The sequence below is a fragment of the Triturus cristatus genome, chromosome 2_2 (assembly GCF_964204655.1).
Source record: "Triturus cristatus chromosome 2_2, aTriCri1.1, whole genome shotgun sequence".
Taxonomy (NCBI): Eukaryota; Metazoa; Chordata; class Amphibia; order Caudata; family Salamandridae; genus Triturus; species Triturus cristatus.
Window position 1 is genome coordinate 701,961,706 of NC_140582.1, and position 24,425 is coordinate 701,986,130.

Here is a 24,425-nt window from a genome sequence, read left to right on the forward strand (position 1 = left end):
GGGCCACTACAGTGTGCTTACTTGTACATAAGAGTGGACCGCACACCCACCTGCGTTCTGTCCTTCCTGTGCCGCATTACAAGATGGCAGCTCCCAGAAACCCTCTGTGTTGCTCCCCACAATGGCACACTCTTCAGAACTGTCCCCTTCTTACTGATACTTCTGCCCAGTCCTTGGTCTTATCTCCCAACCCAAGCACAGAAGCCATGCGTCAGTGCACAGTCATAACAGGCTCCAAGAAGTCCATAATACTTCATGTGATGTAGCACACAGATTACAGTAGATAAGAGGAAATGTCTGTTAATAGTGGTCCATAATACCACGAGATAATTGAGTTTTAATATCTACATATTTATTTTGTTATGATAATCAACATTATAACATGCAGCATTGTGAAGGAAAATGGCCTTAATCTATGTAAATTTAGGAATGAGAAACTAACATAAAACTCGAACAGTACCATTTCATCGCTGCTCACTTCAGTGAAAAATTCAGTTTGTGAAGAAGAGGATAACTCCCATTGTTTGCTGGACTATTTTTGTCTTGACTAAAAATTAAAATAAGTTTACTGCAAGTCAGAACTTGACAGAGAAAATGTCATGCCAGGACGTAATGCAGGAGTAAAACATGTCGACCATGGTGCACTCCTGTCGGGGGCATTGTTCGCATACTTGGCACTTCTTTTCTATGCTTTTATTGTATGGGTGCAAGTAAAGTGCTAGCAGTCTGTTTACAGGGGTAGGTGTCGTGTCGCAGAATCTGACACCTTCAGCTTCGCTGATAACAGTGCTGCGGTCTTGCAACCAGTATTCACGATTCTCTTGTTACTCCATTTGGAATGTATGTCCTCAGCCGGCATTGTTGCATTGTTATACAGCTAAACATTATTTTCACACTTATATTTATGAATAGCCAGGCAGTGCTGCCAGTTTTACCCGTCAGACCAAATCCCAATGCTATCGATGGATGCGGAATTGGTCCTGTAAAGAGCAAGGTTGTAAGTTCATTTGTTTGCCTGTATCTGCACAGTTGTGTGTGATAGTTAATCTATGACCAAGATAAGGAGATCTCTAAATGATAGTCATCTTGCCTATTTTTTTGCGTCTTTCCCCCTGTCTGTTGGCAAACAGACCTATTATAGCCAATATAGATTTAGGGTGCGCTTTGGGTCTGCACCTTGCTCTTGATTTATTTACTATATGTCTCATTTTCATGCTCCCAATTTGATGGCTTTCTTTCCTATTTCTGTGTTTGTCCCACCTAAGGTGCATTTCTGTCTCGCCCCTTTTTCATTGGATAGGTTGCATCCTCCCCCTGCTGCTGTTCGCACATTGCATAATAAGGGACTATTTTCACACCCTCTGTCTCATCCTGCTCTCCACTTCTTTTCGTCTTACCCCTCTTCATTACTCTTTAGCCCACTCAATCCATGTCTGCTGGTAGCATACAGCCTCCTGACGCATTAACTACCACCTGCCTCTGTTTCAGTGGGAGGCCATGCTTAAAAAGATAGGCACACAGGGGGGCATCTTGGATAGATTTTATTTAATAGCACAATTAAAGAAATTACAAGATGGCCACAGGTCATACGTGCACATGCATGGGGGACAACTTGTAATTATTTTTTTTCATAATTATTCAAAGAAGGTGGACACGCCAGTGCCATCTGGATCACAAAAACAAGCATGAACAAAGCCAATAGGTGTCATGGGCGAACCATAGTGTCTTAACTTTTGGTATACTACATAACAACTAAGCCTCTTGCAATTCACTTCAGTATGCTGTGTCTCCTGAAAGATGTGTAACATTTTAAATCTTTGTCATTCATTACCAATCATTAAGTAACTTTACTCACTATACTCCATGATTGTAAATTGAGGCTCAACATTCAAACGCACCTCTCAGAGTAAAAACTCTCTCACTGGTCTGGCAATAGGAGAAACAGTCGATGGCAGGTTTGGGCGCCAAACTTTTTTTGTAAGAGGGTGTTTAGGGGTTCCATATTTGCTGACACTAAACTAAATGCAAAAAGAAGAATTGATGGACAGAATGCTGACCAATGTACAACTCTCACCCCCATGCAGAGATCTGGGCATAAATCCATAATTTCTTTGCATATCATGCCACTCCAGTTTCGACCTAGCCTTCTGCAAATCAGTCTTGACCCTGCTCCCATTGGGAACAGTCCAGCCCGAACTGCCAGGCCAGGTCCTCCCTGGACCAGAAGACTGGAAATGAGCATCCTAGGACCAGTTTCAGGTGATCACCCCTCATCAGCCCGTACATCTTGAATCTGGCGGCATGGTGAGCACGGGACCTACATCTTGGTATACCCGTCCCACTTACTGTGACAAACTCAAAAAGAACAACTGCTGGACGGAATGCTGAACAATGTCAAACACTCACCCCCATTATAGATATCTGGTCATAAATCCATTTTTTCCCATTTAGAATAGTCTAGCCCAACCTGCCGGCAGTTCAGGCTGGACTGTTCCCATGGGGAGCAGGGTCAAGGCAGATTTTTATATGGCTCGGTCCAAACTGGGGTGGCATGGTGAGCAAAAAAACGATGGATTTAACCCAGATCTGTGACTGGGGGTGAATGTTTGACAATGTTCACCATTCCATCCATCATCTTTTTGTGTTGCTATATATGCCCTAAGTGGGACGGTTATGCACAGACGTGGATCCTGTGTTCACTGTGCCTCTGGATTCAAGCTAGCTGTCATTGATCTAGCACAAAGAGCTGGTCAGGTATCGTGAACAGTGTTTCTGGAGCTTCTCATAGGTGGTCACTGCGGGCTGTCTTTTCTGTAGCGTGAAGTACAGAGCTCGCATTTCCGTATGTCACTGGCAGTCTCAGTAGAGTTAAGAGTAAGGTTCACTGGAGCTTCGTATTGGCAGCATAGTCTCAGCGTCACAAACTTGTGGATTGCACCTGTCTCATAGGAGGAGCTAAACTGATACCAGCCAAAGGTCCAGGATATGAGGCGGCACCTGTTGGGAACAGGAATTCAGCTGAAGCCAGCAGGGCTCAGGCAGATCCAGGCTGGCTCAGTGCAGCATATCAGCTAGGTGGTTACAGGAAGGTCCCTGGCAGTTGTTGTGTCCCTGTAGCTCGGACAGGAGGTCAGTCAACTGCTGACCCGTGGAGTCACTCAGGTACCCTGGGATGGAAAGAACAAGGCAGTCCTCAAGCAGTAAGGTAGTCATCTGGGGGTAAGGCACTTCCTCTCATATAATGTCCATAAGTCCAGCAGTGTACAGATGAGTGGCTCTGGAGGTCCAATATTTGTACCTGGTGCAAGCCTTTGAAATGTTGGGATCTGCTATGCTACCTGCAAACCTATTTCTGGAAATCTTTTCCTTCCCTTTCAGGGCTCAAAGAAGTCTGGAGTAAAAAAAGACTGGTGTCTGGTTCCTTTGTGCGTGCTGAAGGCAAACACTTTGAAGCGTAGGTGGGGTTTGGCACAGCCCACACTGAAAGTGTCACTATCTGGGAGGAATACACAAACCCAAACAGGAATATAGAAACAGAGACAGTTACAATTACTGGCAGAAGGCAGAAATAGCTAAGACAAGAAAATGCCTACTCTCTTAAAGTGGCATTTTTAGAATTGTGACTTAAAATCTGACTTTACCATTAAAGAGATGTCCACAGATAATATTCTTATCTGCTCCCAAACTCAAGTTAGCACTTACTAATTTTAGTAAGGTAAGCCAGTGCTAAACAATAGGAGAGATGGGACCAACAGCAGTGAAAAACTAATTTAGGATTTTTATATTACCAGGACATGTAAAACTTAAACCCACATGTCCTATTTTTTAAATGCGGTGAGCCCTGGCCTGCGGGCATTTAAAGCCTACCTTAGGGGTGGTTTATATGTATTTAAAAAGTTAATTTTGCATGGTCAAAATGGCATTTTAAACTGCAATGGCAGGCCTGAGACATGTTTTAAAGGGCTGCTTCAGTGGGGGGACAGAATGTGTGCTGCAGTCCCAATAGTAACATTTACTTTACAGTCCCTTGGTACATATAGTACTATATACTAGGGACCTATAAGTAAAATATATGTGCTAATCAGATGCAGTCCAATTTTACCATCTTATAGGGAGTGTTCATATCACTTTATCACTAGATAGCGGGGGAAACGTGCACAGAGTCCTAATGCAAACAAAAACGGTTACAGCAACAGAAGGCAAAAATCTGAGGGCGATCCTGCAAAAAAGAATCCGATCCAACAATGATTTCAGAAATGTCCAAAGAAAAAACTACAACTCAAAGAATTCCACTGTCACACTATCCAGGTAGAAGCCACAATCTGTGGCTTGACATAAATATATCTCCAAAGTGACACACAATAAGCGCCAATGAAATCTAGCTTCCGGTACCCCCTTATACAGCCCTCGAGAGTAGATCCCATGGAGATAGAGACTCTAAGTATGCCAGGGTGTGAAAGTAAGCCAGCCATTCATATTACAAAAAGTAATGCTTATCGTCCAAACAAATGGTGGACACCTTTCATCATCCATCCTTCTCTACGCCCTGAAGTCTTGAATTTGACTCACTGGAAACGTCTCTTATTGCTTCTCCTTCTACCTATTCATCCAAACACCAGTTTATTTATATGGGCACAGGCCAGTTCTAGAAGATCCTGAACACCATTGGAGTTCCCCAGGTTCTATCTTGTCCCACATCATCTTCAACCTCTTCATAAAGTCGCTTAGGACTCTACTCACAGGTATCAACATCAAAATTCACAGAAATGTATTTGAAAGTCTTCACAGCTCTAGACATTGAATGCCACAAAGACTGGCTGCACCTCAGCCAGACCTGAATGCCCTGCACCTATCTGAAGCTTAATACTACTGAAACAAAATTCCTATTATGTGTCATGAATAACTAGCAGCATCTACTCCAATACTGGCTTAGCAACATGAACCTGGAAAGATTGAACCCCAATGTTAACCCAATGCCTGGTAACTTTGAATCACCTGTACACCTATCTGACTCTCAAGGAATCACCCACAAAATCAAGATGTCACTTGATCATTTCCGCCTGCTTAAGAAAATGAAACCATTCCTCCTAGAAAACATCTTCAGAACTGCTGTTCAAGCCCTCATGCTCTTGCATCGAGATAGAGGCTATGCCCTGCTGTGTGGCGTATCAGACTTCACATTTCCACATAGTAATGCTGCAGCATGCCTTAAGGACCTGATTAAATATTACCATACCACCCTCGCCTTGATGGAACCCCACTTGCTCCTCTTGCTTGCCAACACCATCATTATAAAGCATCAACAAGCTCACCCTCTCTGATGGCTCTTGATAGACCTGCAAAAATATTTTAAAACTAGTCAACAGGTTTTCTACATTTATGAACCCACAACCATTAGTACTGCTCTAATTTTGCTCCAGCTAGTGAAACATAGTTATCTGTCACATGAACAGATTCCCTAATGAGAGATTAGAATCTGAGTTTCAGGGGTGGGGGAGGAAAGGTATCCTTTCTAGAGATTTAGGTCAAAACCTTTTGTTATTTGCTTATCTTAAATGACGAGACGGGCAACAATGTACACTTAACATATTCTAGAACTACTGCTCTCTTTTTCACATTCAGACCTTCTTGGTAAGTGATGCGTCATTGCTGTACTTTCCCACACCCTTGCTTTGTAACGTGAGAGTGGAGATTTTCTTCCTAGTACAGAATCCTAAAATTGATGCTAAGGCAAAAAATTGTAATGGGGCAAAATAGATACAATAATAGGGCAATTTAGGACAGGCCTATCTTTCTATGTGCAAACTTCTCTTCCCGGACTGTGAAGTCTCCGCAATCGTAAACTTACTATTGAAATGCAGTTTTGTGAATATAGAAAAAGTGAGAAACTTACCCAAACGTGTACCTTTGTGAATCAGGCACACTACATGGGGCTGCCAGTAGATACGGTGATCGATCATGTACGGGGCGGTCAGACTGAGGCCTTTAATAGGTAGTATCTTTGATTCTTTGAAGTACTTAATTCATTCAGGATTTAATGTTTCAGATTCTGTGGCAGACTCAAAAACACCCTCTTCACCGAAGAAGAGGATTATATGGCTGTAAACAACAGTTTTTTCCTTTGATATTCAAAGTAAGTTAAGTCACCTTCCTTTGGATGGGCATGATGATACTGTGTGCTATTTGCCCTTAGGTTCAGGAGCTGCTTGCTGCCCAGTGTAAATTGCTTCAACACCTCAGGCATAGTATTCTCTATATAAGTCAATAAAGTTTGGAGAAATTCAAAAATTCATGGTAGACAGCTTGCTTCATAGATCTTTCAGCAACACCAAAGCCATTCTTTACTAACAAGCAGTGCGTAGCTGTTCCTCCCTACCACCCAAACAAGTCAAGGAGTTGGTACAGATCAGCTTCTAAAGTCAGCCTCGGTACAAGGGGCCAGTGAGGCAGAGAGAAAATCAGCTATGAGGACAGCAACTAAAAGTTTGGCCATTCAAACCTCTCTTGCTCTAGGCTAGGGACTGTGATACTCCTTGAAGACAAAACATCTTTGAGGCAAGATCAATGGATTTCTTCTGCATATAGGCTAGGAAAGGCTGCCCGCGGAATCCGCAGATTGTGAAAAGGGAAAGTATTCTCATTTTTCAGAAATTTACATCAGACTCTTTTCTGGCATTAATGTAGACCAGACAATTTCAAGAACCAACTTGACAGAAGTCAAACCAATGCCACAACAGTAGGTTAGCGAAGAAATGCCATGAGGAGAATGGCAAAACTGCTTTCCCCAAGATGTTTTCCACATTCTTCTCAAATTTGGCCTGAGGCAAATTTGGGAGAGCACCCCACCCATATCCGCTCGGCACATAACTAGAAACATTGGGCACATTTCTTGCCAAAACATGAAAAAACACTGTTCCGGCTGCCATGCCTTCCTGAACTGCACAACGCAGTCCAGGGAGGTATTTGTAGCTTCGAGGGACACTAATGTTTCTAACATATGGCCCTGTGTTAAGACCATTCTGATGGGCTACTGGCAACAAAATCAGAAAAGCCCATACTACCTGTTCTACTCATCGGCGTAAGGCAAAAATGATGAAGACTACCTGCAGAAAGCCCCTCGGGCTCCGTGAGGCCTTTGTTCACAGCAACAGTTGTGAAGGACAACATTGGAATGTTGGCGCTCCGGGCTTCTACCGGCCATAAGATGCCTGGAGCACTCCATTGTTTTCAATGGAGGTCCCAACATTCCAATGTTCTAATTACCAGGGTCGAACTGGTACAAAAAAAAAAAAAGGCCTTAGCACCAAAATAACAGTGACCCCTATAGCGAACCAGATAGCTGAAAAAGTGGCCTACATTTGGAAACCATACCAGTTTTGAACTTGTAAAGACATGCTGTGGTGGCATTTTACAAGGTGTGGGAGACTGCATGCATTTGTGTTTGCTGCAGGCAATGCTTCTTGTAATATCAGGAAAATAAACACTAAAAACATGCCCACCTGGCGATCAAACAGGCCCATAAACACATAAGAAAATGGCCCGCCCACTGATCTGTCAGACCAGTCCATCAGGCACTGCCTCATTGCCCTATAGGCCAGTCCATTCCTGTTTGCTATGGCAGTAAGATGGCGCATGCCGACCTGAACAGTAGTGCAGCAAAATCTCTGTGGTGTTCAGCGCCTCTGTATTGCAGACTGACATTCCTGGAGGTACTTTATAATTGGATGCACCGGCCACGTATGACATCGGTGTGTCCCTCTCAGATTACTGTGAAACTTTGCTAGGCTGTTCTACACATAATCGTGAGCTCACTGAGATTTTGGGTAAACATATTCTGCTTGCTATGGTGGATATCGGTGCTAGTCTCGGACCCTTCTACTCCAGATTGTGTGGTTCAAGCCTGAAATGTGCCAGAATGCAGGAGGCGGGCAGTGCGCGGCTCTGTGACCGAGTTCTCCAGCGCACAAACTCTCAGTAAGACAGCACTATGGCTCACGAGACACACTCCTGGGGTCAGCCGCGGGTCTTGGTTGATGGGTCTTGTGTGGTATACTTGTGGTAGTACAGGGCGAATTTGGAGGGGTACAATGTGCGGATTTTCATTTTATAATGGTCTACCCATACAGTCACACCCTTTGTCTTGTTTCTGCAATTCCCATATTCATACCTATGCAATAAATATGCTCAGCTCTAAACCCAAGGACGATATAATTACTTAGAATTCTGGATGCAATAAATATATCTGTCAGATAACAAAAAGAATGAAGGTTCACATAATCCATAGTCATTTACCGATTATAACTGTGTGCCCTGGAACTGAGTTGCAAACAATGTTTGTGCACAGGAGGTAACTTGGCTATCCGGTTTTTGTGTCGTATGCATTTTAAATATAGTTTTGGTTTCCTTATGTGCACCTTGTTGTTGCATGGCCCTAATAGGCTTCTCTGTAGACATATTTCAATAAAATAAGCTCTAAAACAGTATATGTTATGTGTATGTATAATTTCTGTTACGTGATAATCCCTTGAATGGACTACAGTACTAAACCCCCTTAAAATGCATCTGCTTTCCAGTCATTTGCAACACCCTTCATGCCTTTTACCACAGTGCAGACATCTTCCATTTAAAGGTCTTAAAATGACGAACATCCTGGCATTTTGCCTTGAAAATTATAGCTAGCGCATACAGGGTTTGCAGTATATAAAAATATAATTCAAAGAAAATACTTTAGTGACTACAAAGCCACACTCTCTCTTTCATCTGATGATATTAGCTTCAGCAGCAATAAAGCGAAGGTAAAAAACCTAATATAAAAGTATCAGTTGTGGTACATTGCTGCCGGCAGAGTTATTAATGGGTGTCCAATAGCAGCAGGGTCAGTTTCTAACTAGAAAGAACAATATGAATAGGGCCTTTGAAAATTCAAACAACATTTTTTGAGTGTTTCTAGAATTCAGTACAAACTCCATTGAGAATTCTTAGAACATCGTGGCTTAGAAGAGAACAGAGAACGAAGTTTGAGGAGCCAATATGCGTAGCAGAGATGCCAGAGGTTGAGAGGAGGTTGGTACATCTCCATGTTTGAATGGATTGCCAATTGTATCTGAGACGGTCTTTCAACCAAAGAGAAGACACATACAGAGAACCTTTAATAAAGCTTGCAGCTAGCTAGAAATCTGAAGGAATATGTGACGGCATGCAGTGGTGGGGTTTTTAAGCTCGTGGAGATTCAACACTGTTCTTATGAAGCTAAATGTGCTTGTTGTGGAGATCTTTATGTATATCTGGTTTTGTTTTTTATGCATACTAGCTGATGGGACCTGAAGATCTTGCCTAAGATATCACATGTGTATCAAACCCGCCAATTATTGCACCCTGCAGTAAATCCCTTGTTTAGAAGGTGGGTTTTGGAAGTCGTTTTAAAGAATGTAGAAACACTGTGCATTCTGCAGGAAAGTGACATCATTGGCAGCGCATACCCTTGTAGAACATGTGACCCCAAGCTCCCACCTGCATTAGTATCCAGCGGTTTTGGAATACCCGGCGTCTTTTATGCAACTCTTGAGGGTACAGCTCATGGCATATAGTGCGTCTTTCAAAAGTCACCTTAAAATCTTTTGAACAGCATGGATGATAGTTTCACTATTTAGGAAACCTACTAACCCAGTTTGAGCAATGGTGTTCAACTATTAACATTCTCTGCCCTTAAGGGAACAAGGCAAATCAGTTTTGGAGCTTGTAGCTCGCTGCTTATCAAAGAAACTTTATATTTTCCATTGGTGGTGGTGTGTGTGCGGGTGACTAGCCTAACATGCCAGTCTTGTGCACTGTGTTCACAATGATAGCATTGAAATATTTAGAGGAAAGGGAATATAAAGACAGGCAGTGTGAGGCCCCTTCTCTAGGACCTGGGACAGTCAGTGATTACAACAGAGTGCAAGAATCAGTCTTTACTACAGTCAGCCTATTGTCCTCTATACCATGAAACTCATCACGTGTTCGATCGTATGCCTGTTTGCACCTTGACCCTCCAGGAGATAGTATGCTTGACTAGTCAAGGTATCTTTTAGGTGATAAGGTTTGAACTGTAGATAGTGTAGCAAACAGTTGAGTGATGGTCATTGGCTAATGAAAATTGTATATTTAAAATAATAGAGGCCTTTATTGAAAAGGCTACATTTAGAATAATACATATTAAGATAAACTCAAAAGTTCCCTCAGGTCCTGCATCTTCTAGGGCAGATACATCCAAATCGCTCAGTCGATCCGAGTCGTCCGGAAAGCATTCTGGGACTGTTCGGTAGGAATGCTTTCCGAAAGAGATTGTAATCGGCCCCATAGTCATAACTGGAATTTTTGATGGCCTGGTCATCTATGGTATTCAACTGATCGACTGGATACACTAGTTGCCACCAGTAATGCGTTTCTATAGCTCGGATACTGTTGCAGCAATTCCCTGAAATGTCACCTGAACCATATGTCCTAGAGAGATATTTCAAACTGTAGTTCTTAAAATCATAACTATCAGTCTGAACGGGTGTAGTGCAGTTAGAGCAAAGAAAAACACTCACTTATTCCTCTCCGGCTGTAAATGGAGAATTACAGGTTCCCACAAAGTTAAACAAGCCAAGGTGCAATCTAAGCTCACCATCAGGAACAATGGACTAATGGCCTCACGCTCAACTCTCTGATGATCCAACTGGTTATTGATTCTTCTCATATGAAGCTACCAGTGGTCATATTATGTGAAGGATGCGCTGCACCAGTCAGCACCATGGCTCGTCCTTTAAAAAGATGCACCTAGCGCAGACCAGGGTAATGTGTCCTATAACTATTAATGGGCTGCACCCAGTACAACAGCAAACTCGTGCATGCCCTAGGGGCAGCACGTTACTGAAAGATGGAACGGCTGTTTGAAGTAGCCAGTCTGTCTTTCTTTGTGCACTTGGCACTTCAAAGGGCTACTTTTCATTTGTTCATTCTTCCTTTCTTTCTTTCTCTCCTCCTTTCTTGTTTCCTTTCTACTTTTCTTTGCCCCTTTTTTTCTGGTTCTCCTTTAGTTCTCAGCATCTTGTCTCTTGCTGTTTGTCTCTCTGCTTCAGTTGGTTCTATTTTGTCTCTCCGCTTTTTTGATCTCTTTTCTGTCTCTTGTTACCTCTTATATTCATGTTTGTTTCCATCTTTCACACCTTCTTATCTTCTCTACTTTATTCCTTTCTGTTTTCTAATTTTTCATTTCTCTCTGTCTCTCCTTTCCTTTCATTACCTTCATATCACCTTTCTTCCTTCTCTTCTTCGGTCCTTCTCTCCTTTCCTCTCTCTTTTTTGTTCCTTCTTTCCTATCCTCCTTCACTCCTTTGTCCTTACTTTTCTTTTTTTTTATTCCTTATTTCTACTTCTTCTTGCCTACACTTCTTCCCTCTGTGCCCTCTCTTCATTGATTTCCCCCTCCCTTTAACTCCCTACCTCTTTTTCTTCCCTGCTTTCTACTTCCCCTTTCTTTTTGTATTTTTGACTTTTTTCTTTAAGAACACTTAAATTAGTATTAGTCTATAGATCGGGATGTGGATTTCATTGAACAGAAATAGTTCTCAATGTTGAAAAGGTAAGTGACCTCTGAATTAGCATAACTATGGCAATTCCACAAAGAGTGGGGGAGGGGCGGGCGTGTTCAAATGGATATGTTGGCACAAAATTCTATGTCAAATTCTAAGTCACGAGGCGCACCAGCATCTAGGAGCGGGAACGTAGTCCTAATACGGACTTTGGTGCTCCCCGACTAGAGCCTCTCTTTTTAATTAGGAGGACTCATACAATACTGTTCAAATATTCTCATAAGAATGACAGACAAAGATTCTCATTTCAATGCTTTATTTAAGAATTAATTGGTAAAATACAGAAAAGGTGCCATGACCAAATTAACAGCCAAGCAGGTGAGTCATAAGAACGCAATACAATATAAAATCGCGCACCCTGTGGCAATGAAATCCAGCATAGATTCGCCATCTAAAATGGGGAATAGGGACACTCTTTTGCTAGCAAAATCCGCACTCTTATATAGGGCTTCAGACAAAGCTGTTGTGTATGATCTGTGGGAATACATGATTCTCAGGGTTTTTGACCAATAAGAAACATCCCAGAAGAAATATTTAACTACAGAACACATTCGAGGATTCTTTCAGCATAGTTGTACTTTGAGATTCAACCATTCTCACAGTCTTAGCTGTACTGTTAAACTTATACATTGTTTAACATAAGCCTGGGACAGTAAGAACTGTCCTTGATTTAATACAACTAGGAAATGTCTCTGAAAAACCTTTCTGCTTACTAAAGGGAAACTAGCCACGTGTTTTTAAGAACCCAACCGGATTCAACAATAGTTATCACGTGATATATTGAGGCATTTAGGCAAGATGGAGGACAGTATAAACCCAGGCTAATGTTAGCACAATTTTAAATCGTAATGCTCTTTTTATTGGCAGAAAATCAATGCTCACAGATGTCTATTGCATGAAAAGCAGGCAGGCTTCCAAAGCAGATCTCTCCTGTTTCAGGAAACTTGTATTTTCAGCACAAAAGGAAAGGCTACGGGTGCGTATAGGAAAATATATATTTGCCCCCTCAATACTCAGACATCCATGGACACAGGTGGGAGCATAGTAGATCAGGCAGTGAAACTAGTTTTTTGACCTCTTTCCTAACAGACGTCTCTTAATGTTCGAAGAATATTTCAAACAGAAACTAAGCAAATGCAAACTGCTGCCGGGTCTCTGAGATACAGCCCTGGGGTGCATCAAATACAAGGAAAGCCTAAATGGACTTTACCATGTGCTGGTAACCACCATGTTGTGCTGCATGTGATGTGTCTTCAAAGGTGTCATTACACATAAACACAGTCACACAATAGATGCTGATGGAGATCGGACAGATCCAAGCCAAGTCAAGCACTTTAGTGCTGGTTATCAGTGGTAATTGCATAGAGTCCTAAAGCCAGCAAAAGCGAGGTCTGAAATGTGGAGGAGAATGGCAAAAATTCGGAGGGAACACCACCCTAAAGCTGTCAGGTCTAACATGTCCCCCCCAGCTGAAAGTAGGGAAAGCTACCCAACCACTAGGGGATTTTCACCCCTCATCTGCATGAGTGGCATCTGAGGGATCTGTGGTCAATCTTAACCAGGAAGTATAGTCTCAACTTCTTCAGTGCCCAGACCCCAGCAAAAGCGTTTCTTTCAATGGCACTCCACTTCTTTTCCAGTGGAAGTAACTTCCTACTAATGAAGGTTACTGGTTGGTCTAGGCGCTTTTCATTCAGGTGTACTAAGACTACCCCTATGCCATTAATCTGCATGATAAATTGCTTGGCGAAATCAGGAGCCTTGAGTACAGGTGCCGTGCACATGGCTTCCTGGAGCGTATCAAAAACTTTCTAACAAACATCTATTCAGATCACCAATCTGGGCTACTTCTGGGAAGTCAGCCCAGGTATGGGGGCAACTATGGTGCCATAACCCTTATAAACTCTTGGGTTGTAACCTGTGAGGCCTAGGAAGACTCTCACTTCTGTCTGAGTTTGAGGTGGCTACCAGGCCACGATAGTTTCAATCTTGGCCTGGAGGTGCTGCACCTTTCCCACACCTACCAGGTGACCCAAGTAGGGCATGGAACCCTGCTGAATCTGGCACTTACTGGCCTTAATCATCAGGCCTGCCTGTTGCATGGCCTGAAGCACCTCATGGAGGTGATGACAGTTTTCCTCCCAGCTGGAACAGTAGATAGTGATGTCATGCAAGTAGGTAGCACAAAAGGCCTTGTTGACAGTCAGGACCCTGTTAACTTCTGGAAGGTGGTAGGGGCATTTTCAAGCCAAATGGCATCATCCAAAATTGGAAATGGCCTTCTGGAGTTAAAAATGTTGACCTCTCTTTGGTTCCCTCAGTCTGATCTGCCAATACCCTGATGTCAAATCAAAGGAACTGAGGAATTTGGCAGCACCCCACCTGTCAATGAGCTCATCTGTTCGGGGGATGGAGTGTTCGCCAGTCCTGGTGATGGAGTCCTCAATAGACAATGCAAAACCAGAGTTCTGACATGTATCCCGGTAGGGCAGCCTTTGATGCCAGCACCACAGGGCTGGACCTCCCTTTGGAGGGCTTAATCACCCCTAATGCCAGCATGTTGGAGGCTTCCCCCTTGATGATGGCCCTCAACTTCTATGACAACCAGTAGATTTTGTTCTTCACAGGTAAGGTGGCTCCCGGGGCAATATCGTGGACACACAGATGTGTGCATCTAGGGTTGAGGGAGAACAGAAAGGCAAGCCGTCCCAGCAACTGGTAACAGTCACTCTGCTGTTCTGGGGTCAGGGTGGAAAAGAGGTTGGCACCCTCCACTGACCCATCGTGTTCCTGTGCAGAGAAGAGGTCAAGAATAGATTTGCTCTTCTCTTCCACTCCCTCATCTGTCACAAGGAACATGCTCACTTCAGACCACTTGAAGTGAGGCTTGAGTCTGTTCACATAGAGCACCCTTAGGGGGCTTCTAGGGGTCCAGAGATCCACCAAGTAGGTGGATCCCACCTTCTGCTCCTTGACTTCGCATGGGCCAGTCCAGCAGTCCTAGAAAGCCCGGGGCTCTACTGGTTCTGAAAGCAGTAGTTTAGGTTTTAGGGGAGAGAAGAGCATGGCAGTCCTTTGTGAACTACTGAACTAACGTTTTGTATCTCGATTCTGAGCGTATGCTGTTGTCAAAGTTTGAGGCAGGGATAAATGTTTTTTGAAGTGCCTCAAGGAGAAAATGTGTTATTATTAAGTGTCATTTTAGGTGCTCCATGGGTGAGCACTTATGAGAAGTTATCGAGAGTGGGATATTGTGTTGGTCCTGACAGTCTAAGAGAAGTTGATTTCAACAGGTCAGGGAACGAAGCGCTGAGATGTGTTTTACCTTTGATACAGGTAAATTCTGTGGCATGCGGTGTGAGCTGAAAAGAGTCAGAATCATATCATGGACTTTACACACTGGTAAAATCACTTTGTTAGTTCTCGGATATCCAATGTGATCTGCAAGTTACAAGTGTGGATCCTGGCAAGGCCATCTGAGGGCCTTGGCAGATGGACAGCTCCCCCAAAACATGGTAGTGGTCCCATTACAGGTGCCTGAGGTAATGCACTTGTAATAGGACATCCACCATGTCTGTGGCAGAGTATCCCATCTGCAAAACTCTAAGTAAGGCCCTAACTCCAAATCATTTGTAGAAAGCTAAATTGAGAAACATTAAAAGACTCGCTGTTGTTTACAGTGTTCTGTGAATTGTATATAATAAGCTCATTAATATTCTTAGAGGAGTCACTTTGACGATCAAACTCTTTTGGCTCCTAGGGGGGAGAAATATGATTTCAAGATTTAAACCTGAGTATACTCAAACCGTTTCAAACTTCATGCTCAAACATGTTGCTGTGATTTTATTGTAAGCATCCTGGTTTAGTGTGAATGTAAATTCCTGCCCATATATTTTACTAGTTTAACATACTTTGTTAATATGTTAAACGTTACCATTTATGTTTGACTTATCTGACATCTGATTGTGGAAAATTAATTCTCTGATTGTTTTGCATGGTGCAATCCTGCAAAGTAACTAACATGTTTTTCGTCCCTGTTGGAGTGCATTCACACCCTGCCCAATAATTTGCACAAATAATTGATCTAAATCTAACAAAGCCAAACTGTATTTTGAGCATAGGTCTGAATCTGCATATTCACGTATTACACAAAAACAAACAAGCATTGACACTACCAATAGGTTTGGCTTTTGTATTGAAAAGATGTTTGCCAGCTTCTGTGTTGTAAAGGAAAACGTAGCACATGGGTTGTAGTAGTGGATGCTAATATCCCACATGTAATGAAATTTACTCTGCTTCTGCCTGGTCTGTAACTGTACTGTATGTGTGAAGTTTGGTGAATACTTTTTCATTATGAAAAACATAATAATGTTGGAGCCGAACTCCAATAATTTACTGAATATCAACAATTTACTCACTCCGATTTTTGCACAGGCAGTTCGTTTCCACTGTTGCTGTTGTTGTTGATGTTGTGGCAAGAGACACCACCCTCCCCAGCATTTAACCTAACGATTAGCAGAGTAGAAATCAAATAGATACTGGGACAAGTCAATAACTGAGTTCTAGATCAAAAATAAGTTTGAAAGGTTTATTACAGAATTCTTAATATAAGCAATACATAGAAATGCATAGATTGCCAAGGAGGCTCAGATACAGAATGCAAAATCATATTAAGAATTCATATTTAAGCAGTTAAATCTCTGCAGATTCCAAGTGTCAAACTCTTAAAGAGTACTCACAGCATTCTAATGGAAGGAAGAAAATTAGCAAGTAAATCAGACTGAGTCTTGGGAGGAAAAACATTCAAAAGTAAGGTTTTTTACATACATTTTATGCATAAACAATTAGCAAAATTGCAGATTCAGCATCGCAAGATCATGGTTAGCTAACACTGGCAAATCAACAGCAACATTGTAATCATTTAAACTCTTAGCACTAAATCATTACTAAGGTAACAGGAAATATTCTGTTTTTCTCCTGAGCAGCCACACTCCGGAGATGTACAATGCATTATGAAACATTACTCAAACAGAAGCTCATACAATTGTGGGCCTCATTACGATGTTGGTCGGAAAGGCTCCGAATGGCACTCGGTTCATTGAATCCGATTCAGAACTCATCTTTTTGACCGATTCAGAAAGCCTTCCGACTAATCGATTATGATAGTCGGAAACCATTCGGACTTTCTGACTCAGTTCCGGACGGCATTCGGAGTAACCGAGTCATTCGGAGCCTACTCGTACAGGTCAATGGACCACGTTTCTGACCGACGTATTACGATGTCGCATTGGGACAGCCTTTTGGAATCGGTTGTTCCGACACAGATCGGCTGTCGGAATTCGACTTTGGGGGCCCGTAGAAGGCCCCGCTTCATCGAATGGGGCCTTTGGGAGAACCCATGGGACCCCTCTTTACAACCATGCACAGTATGGCAGCACCATGGGCTGCCCACCACAGGGTGCACGATTTTTTCCCACCCACCCTTTTCTTCTATGGAAGCCTGTGTTGTCAGAACACTGGCTCTCATTGAAGTCAATAGGAGTCTGACCGAACGGTGTTCGGAAGCATCGTAATCAGTCAGTTGGACTTTCCGAATCTGATTCGCTTAGAAACCATTCTGAGCCGAGTCGGTCGGAATGGTTTCCAACCAACATCATAATGAGGCCCTAAGTTCTTCTGCAGGCTTACATTAGAAGTTTCAGCAGAAATCCTTCAAAATTATATATAGAGTACGGGGTGGAAAAATCCATTCACAATGCACGCTTTCTAAGGACAATCAGCCTTTACATCATAGCACTCTGTGCTCCACAGAAACGGCAGGAGGGGGAATTTGCGGATGCAAGATGAGCAGAACACTGGGATCTTCATCCATTCTAATGAAATGGAGCATTGCACGAAAAAGTGGCATAACTAAGCTACATTAATAATCACACTTAATTATATAATTAAGTCATTTCAAGTGCACCTTCATTAGTTCATTGACTATGGCCACATGCATCATTAAAATCACTAATTCTCACAAATGATGTGGTCATACAAACTGCACATAAAAAAACGTCTACAGCAGCTCTATCAGGAAGTGTGGAAGAATTTCTGGATCCAAAGGGGTGCAGGGAGCAGCTCAGTTTTCAAAGAAGGTGGGAAGCTGTAACATTGCAGGGCTGAGTTTGCAACACATCGGAAAGCTGTGCAAAGCAGGGCTCTAAAAGCAAAGGCAGTGCAGGGTTTCACACATGCAGTTCAGGATGTAAGAGAGAAAACAGTGGAGAGTCCTTAGGGACAGCAGAGGGTTTAAGCGAGAGCACTACAGAATCTAGGGGAGGAGCAGTGCTGTATTTGTGTGGGAGGAGCAGCTCAGGGTCCAGGGATGAGAACTAACAAGAAATCGGCAACAGTGACGAGTAGCCCAGAGTCTAAGATGGCGAGGAGCAATGTGGCTTTTAGGGTACCTAAATACCAGTGCCATATGCTAGCTGAGATTGGTTAATAATGTAAATCAAGTGCCATTATGGGAGGGCTGAGGCAATTTGTGTAAGTGCATCATGGAATCTAAAGATAAGAAACTGCACAATAGCAATAAGTATGGAGAACCATACAGTACAAAGTTAAGTATGTAGCATAGTGATCCAAGAAGATTGAGCAACAGAGGAGCTAAGGTGGGGAAAAGCAGCTCCGCATATAGGGAGTAGCGACGGATAGGTAGGGCATTTACTGCAAACATACACACACACAACAAACAAGTACAGTAATGGTAGTAGCTGCCCCGACTTCACATGAGAGGTACATGCAAACAAAACGACAACACACGCTTGCACACACGCACTCACCATCCCCAAAAACTCACCTCAATACCCCTCCAAGAAGTGGGGTCGACCTGCAGAGAAAGTGAGATGTGGGAATTTGCACAGAAAAGATTGTGATTTGTTGGTTGAGGATGATTAGAAAGAGGCTGAGCTTCGGAAGAAGAGCATAAGGAAGCTCCACTGGCATATCAGTGCTGAAGTACTTGATCTGTGGCGGCCTGAAACTTTGACCTCAGTTTGATTCTAATTTACAGACATCTGTGCTGCTCACACATGGATTGGCTACAGAAGAGAACATTTATGAGTGTTTTCAGTGTTTCACTGACCAACATGTGTGGGTGAAGGCTTTCCCACTGTCACTCTTCAACGTTGTCACCCTCTTGCCTCTTCGAGTCACTGATTATCCTGTTCCAGGGCCGGACTGGGAACAGAAACCAGCCCTGGCAAACTGCTCGGCCTGCCCCCCAGGGAGGGGAGGGGTGGTGCGGCCGAGCTGTTTGCTAGTGCCGGTTTCAGCCGATTTTGTTACAGGGGGCTGATATTGCTGATCCCCGGGAACAAAAACAGCCCCCCAGGGGCCAAAAACCGCCCCCCACCCTGGCAGCCCACCGGGGAAAAGCCTGGTGCCCACTATGGCCAGTCCAGCCCTGTCCTGTTCCCATTTTGGCCCATCAGGCGAGGGCTTTTGGGCGCATCTACAAAAAAATGTATACTGCTGTACTGGGCTGACAATTACAGATGGGTTTCCCATTGCCAAAATGTCGTATACTCCAGATCAGAGAGCATGCAGATTTGCAGCACCTGGAGTAGGCTGCAAACTGCACATCAATCAGGAAATGAATGTGTGTTTCCTATCCGGGTGTCTCCTCTCCCATATGAACAGGAAAGGAGGTTGGACAGAGAACAAAGGGAACAGACTGGTCCACAGAGAGCAGAAAAGGAAAAAAGCATGGTTACAGCTTCACGCATCAGAACTCTGCAGTTAACAAATAAAACAAATACCTTTCACAACTCAAAACAATAAAAAATAGCAGCCTTCCTGCAAACAAAACAAATGGAGTGTAAACATATATACAGACGTAACCTTTAAAACCAAGCCCTGCCTTTCTGAGGCAAACATTCAACTGCATTTGTCAAGGTGGTGATGCTTTAACAGTATTTTAAGAATTCAGCATAAATCTTTTTATCGTTTTTTTGAAGGGTTGACATGCTGGACGATGCAGCTTCTGAAATGGTGATAGAAGAGAATGACAAAATAAAGAAGATGGTGGATGAGGAAGAATGTTTAGATGAGCAGATTTGTTTTATTGATTCATCCGAAACTGTGAAGGAAGAAGGTGATATCAACAATACTGATGACTGCACTGGGCAAGCAGTGGGTATTTTACCAACACTGGTGAGTACTTGAACCATATTTCTATATCATAATTTATGATAAATTGTATTTCTTAATTACAGTGTTGCATGTACTGGTCATCTGTATGTGATTTAAATGAAAACCTAGATTTCATATGTTGATGTTAAAAGAAAAGCATAGTGTAGTGTGTACCATGACTGGTATTGTAAACCACCTTACACTACACTTATTCTGCTTTAAATTCTATCTACTCCCTTAAATAGAATGTCGTGTTTTCATGGAATAATGTTAAACATACGGTGATCCAGACATGGCCCGTGCAGGTAAGAGCGATGGGGCGGGGGTCAGGGTGAGGGGGGTTTGGCATAAGCCGACGAGGGAAACTTAAATTAAAAAAACATGTTTTTCTTTTTTTTAATGTAAGTTTCCCTCATCCCCGTATGTTGAATCCCCCCCTGACCCGGCCCCTGCCACGCTGCTCTGACCTGCACGGGCAGTGCCTGTGGTAATCTGGGAGAGGGAGCTTGAGCAGGTGTGCTAACAGTTGATCTGCCATTGACCTCAGGAGTGGTTTCCTGACAATCCTACCACTGAGGCTGTACGGCATGGTGAAGTTACTACAATTTGGCAACGTGTATGCTATGACTGCATCCTTAGACCTATGCATTGTCGGCCACGAGTAAGACCTAGGCTTTTCAAGTTATTGAATGAAAGAAGGCCTGGAATGATGTAACAAGTTGTGCTATGGCCAGTCCCTCAAATTAGCTCCACAGAAGCTAGTGGAAGAACTGGTTGGGTTCTGCTAACAGTTAAGCTGCATGATCCCATGTTGCTCTCAAGTCCCTCCGGAGCACCTCTCTAACCGCCTGGTGCAAGGATTAGTCAATGCACCAATACAAATTAGAAATTGAATTGGGCTACATTAATACACAACCCACTGAGCAATTCTGTGCAGGGAGTATTTTTGGTTAAAGTCAGTCCCAAAATAATATTTCATGGACAAATTGAGATATCAAGCCCTTTTGCGTCATTGAACAACACACTCAAAAAAGCACTAAGAAAAAGGAGAGGGACTTTAAAATGTCTTTTTAATCCTAAAGAAAGCAAGGAATATACTATTCAGTGTTAGAGACAAGGTGAAGGCAAAAGAAGTTACTGGATGCAAGTATTATTGAACTCATTGAATTGTGTGAGAGGATTTCATTGTTCGTCATAGAAATACATGCTTATAGTAAAGTAAGACTTTAAGTAAACCTCAGAGTTCTGGAAAAAACATATTTTGACCAGTTCCTTCTTCCCAGGATTGATCAGGATTGATGAGCTGTTATCATTGACTATGGGCATAAAATTGTTTTCCACCCTTGACTTGTTTTCCACTTATCAACAGATTCAATTATATCATGAAAGCAAAGCATTTACAGTGTTTACTAAACCTTTTGAATGCTTTTAATTCTGCCACTTGGACTGTCCTCAGCAGCTGCTGTTTATCTAAGGTGAATGACTAAATTGTTTTGTAAAATGCCAGCTGTTACTTGTTTTCAAAACGACGTACTAATGATAGGCAGAAACACAGAGGAGCATGATGATCATTTATGCAAGGTTCTAGAGGTATCTGAGAAATGTTGCTTTACTGCAGAAATCAGCAAGTGCAAATCTGTCCAACATAATGCAATGTATTGGGTCATGAGGCTACTTGTAGCGGAATGAAGCGGAAAGAGAAATTAGTAGACGCCATTAGGAATGCCCTGGCACCATAGACTAAAGACGATCTCAGATCCTTTCTCATCACGTCTGCGATTTACTCTAAGTTTCTGGTTGATTTCTCCTAAAAAAGCCCATCACATGCCCACATATTCTTGCCCTAATTTTCCTCTCTGCCATTTTGAGTTTCCTTTCATGATGGTAGTTAGATGCAGCGGTGAAGCAATGGAGTTACACATGTTCTATATAGATCCAACTCTCTTGTTTGTTCCTTAAGGAGGGTTACTTCAGCTACTTCAGCTAAACATCTCTTTACTGATTACTGTGGCTGCCTGTGCTTCTATTTCCACCTTGCCACTCGTTCAGAGCTATGAACTTTCTCTATTCTTCTAACTTGTTAGCAACATCCCAAATGTCACCCTGCTGATCTTCATTGCTCCCTCAGTCTTAGATTTGGGGATTGCGTTTGATTTAAAATCAACTGTGACATCTTACCTCTATTTTGTGTGGGAGCGGAAGATGGGAGAGGAGGAAGAGGGGTCAGTTTGTATTTTTTCTACAGTGCCTATCATCTCTGGACCACTGGAAAATATTCCAGAAGCCTAACTTGGACAATGAGCTTACTCTGCTGCTGTTTTCTGCCAGGGAAGATGAGTTTCTTGACTTCCCATTGTCCATAGCCTAGACATTGAGAGCAAGGTGCAGTTAAATGAAGACCTATGTGGAGGGTATTTCAGGTAGTAAGCTGCCTTGGAGCTATGAGGGCCAAGCAGCCCAGCTACCGCTTACCAAACAGAAGGATAATGGTGCATTTAGAGGGTCAAATATTTACGGGAGACCTTTGACTGTCCTGTGTGGACCCTGCGTTGCCTGCTTGTCCCACTTGGCTCTTCCAATTGTAGTTTGAGGGCAACACAGGGTTCTTCTTAATCACTATAGAGCTTTGAAGCATGCTCCATTGGGAGAGTCAGGATTCCTTAATTTAAACTTTATACAAAATCGGAGTTAGTTTGATCATGTGGAAGCCTCAGTCTTGATGTGAGCTATAACTGAGCTCCATCACAGTCACATTAAGTCAAACAGTTTTCTGTGGGGATTCCTGATCTTACCAGGTACAAGCTGCAAGGCTAAGAGGTGAGAAAGGTGTATGTGACACATCCACAGCAGCACCAAACTATCATCGGAGTTTACAAAATAAGCATGAAAGCATTAATAAACTAATGCAGTTAAAACAACTTAATGATTGAAATGGCACAACAATATAGCACAGCTGATTTTACAGAACTGGATATATTAAAAACGAACTGGGAGGATTTTTGTATGAAAAGGCAGTCTTTGGAAGTGCATATTTTAAAACACCAAGGCCGTGTATATGAATCTCAAAACAGTCCCCAATTGGTAGAAGTGCATTCATTGTTGTCCCTAAAACCAATCAATGCCCCTCAATGTCAAATATTTAAAACAAAACATTTTTTGTAGGAAAATGGTTTCCATAAAAAGCATAGGTGCATTCAATTACAAGAGCAAGTGTCCTTGTTTCTAAAGTAGTAGGTGGAAAGAAATGTCCAGATCTTCAGAGCATGTAGCACACATTTTATAATGTTTCCTTGGTGGCTCAAAAAGTTGTTAAACTTGCAGGAAATGTTTGTTCACACCAGGCTTAAGGAAGGAAATAGTGTCTTCCCACTACAAGTCAGGACAATCATCATAAGCCCAGTTCCAACTTTTCTTGTTGGATTTCATTACTGATTTTATCTCTGGTTGTAAATCGTCCATACTCATCATGCCATAATATTTGATCCATGACTGGTGGGCTATTTCTGAAGAGATCATAGACCCTTTTATTTTTGTGGGGCTGAAAGAGGTCTGATCTTACCCTGAAAGCAGTTTTTGAGTTTCAAAGATTCAAAGGAAAGCATATATAAACAGGAGTTGTGGGCTTTGTATTAGTTTGCCTTTAATTTAATGGCTCTTGAAGACAGTTTTCCCCTGGGTTGAAAAGTCTCTTTTTTACCATTTTACCAAGACACATTTTTAAAAAGGGTAATTTTATTGACCCTACCATATTGTTTATTTTTTCTACTCAACGTGTTATCTACAATATAAGGTATGATTTTATTAAATTTGTTGAGGAATGGCCTAAAGCTAAGCATTTAATTGATGTAGAGTCGATTGAGTTTTAACATGAGCATTCCATGTTACACTATATTTTCACTCCTAAATATTAAATAAGGGCGCTCACATTAAATTGTTCTTCATTGATCTGTTTTGTGGATTTTACATTTGTGCTTGATTTTGTGAACAGTAATTACCAAATAGAGGTGGTAGACATAGGGTAGCGTGGTGCAGAGCGGGTGGGCCAAACTCCGGAGGAAATGTGTAAAGCATCCACGCAACACACACAGGCGACACACGAGGCACACTACAAAAAGAGACCACACCAGTTTAGGTGAAAAACAGTATGTGTATTGTAAAATAAACACATCAGAAGGGAATCACAGGTGCATATAAACTGTGCCAGCTGGCAGCAGGTAACCATTTACAGGGGGATTATATACATGGCAGGGCCAATCGGGCCGCTGCCAGAACCACCACAAAAGGACAAAGGATAAATGGAAGTCCAGTAATGAATGTGAGGCATAAAAGTGGAACCAGACATCAATACATTTAGTCATAGGTCATAAAACATAAAACATCATAGTCCGACGTATGCATCAGCACGTTAGCATCAACGCATGAGCAGCCTATTAGGCATAATCATCACTATCACCAGGGGCCTAAACCTGTGAGCCTAGGGGCATTATCAGTCGGCAGAATACACATTAGATCAGGCACATTATGCATGACATCAGACGGAACGTAACTGTAGGCATAACCTTCATAGCCTCAGCTATACCCTGTGGGCATAAAGCGCATTAGCCTCAAACCTGCAATAAAAACATCATTAGC

General features: G+C 42.5%; 1 protein-coding gene across 1 annotated transcript in view; it reads left to right on the plus strand.

Moving 5' to 3' along the window:
- Positions 1-24,425, plus strand: part of WWC2 (WW and C2 domain containing 2) — an 851,690-nt gene that overhangs the window by 638,883 nt on the left and 188,382 nt on the right. The window contains exon 18 of the mRNA XM_085641882.1: positions 19,619-19,814. Coding sequence (XP_085498008.1) covers positions 19,619-19,814 — 196 coding nt within the window. The remainder of the gene's footprint in view (positions 1-19,618; positions 19,815-24,425) is intronic.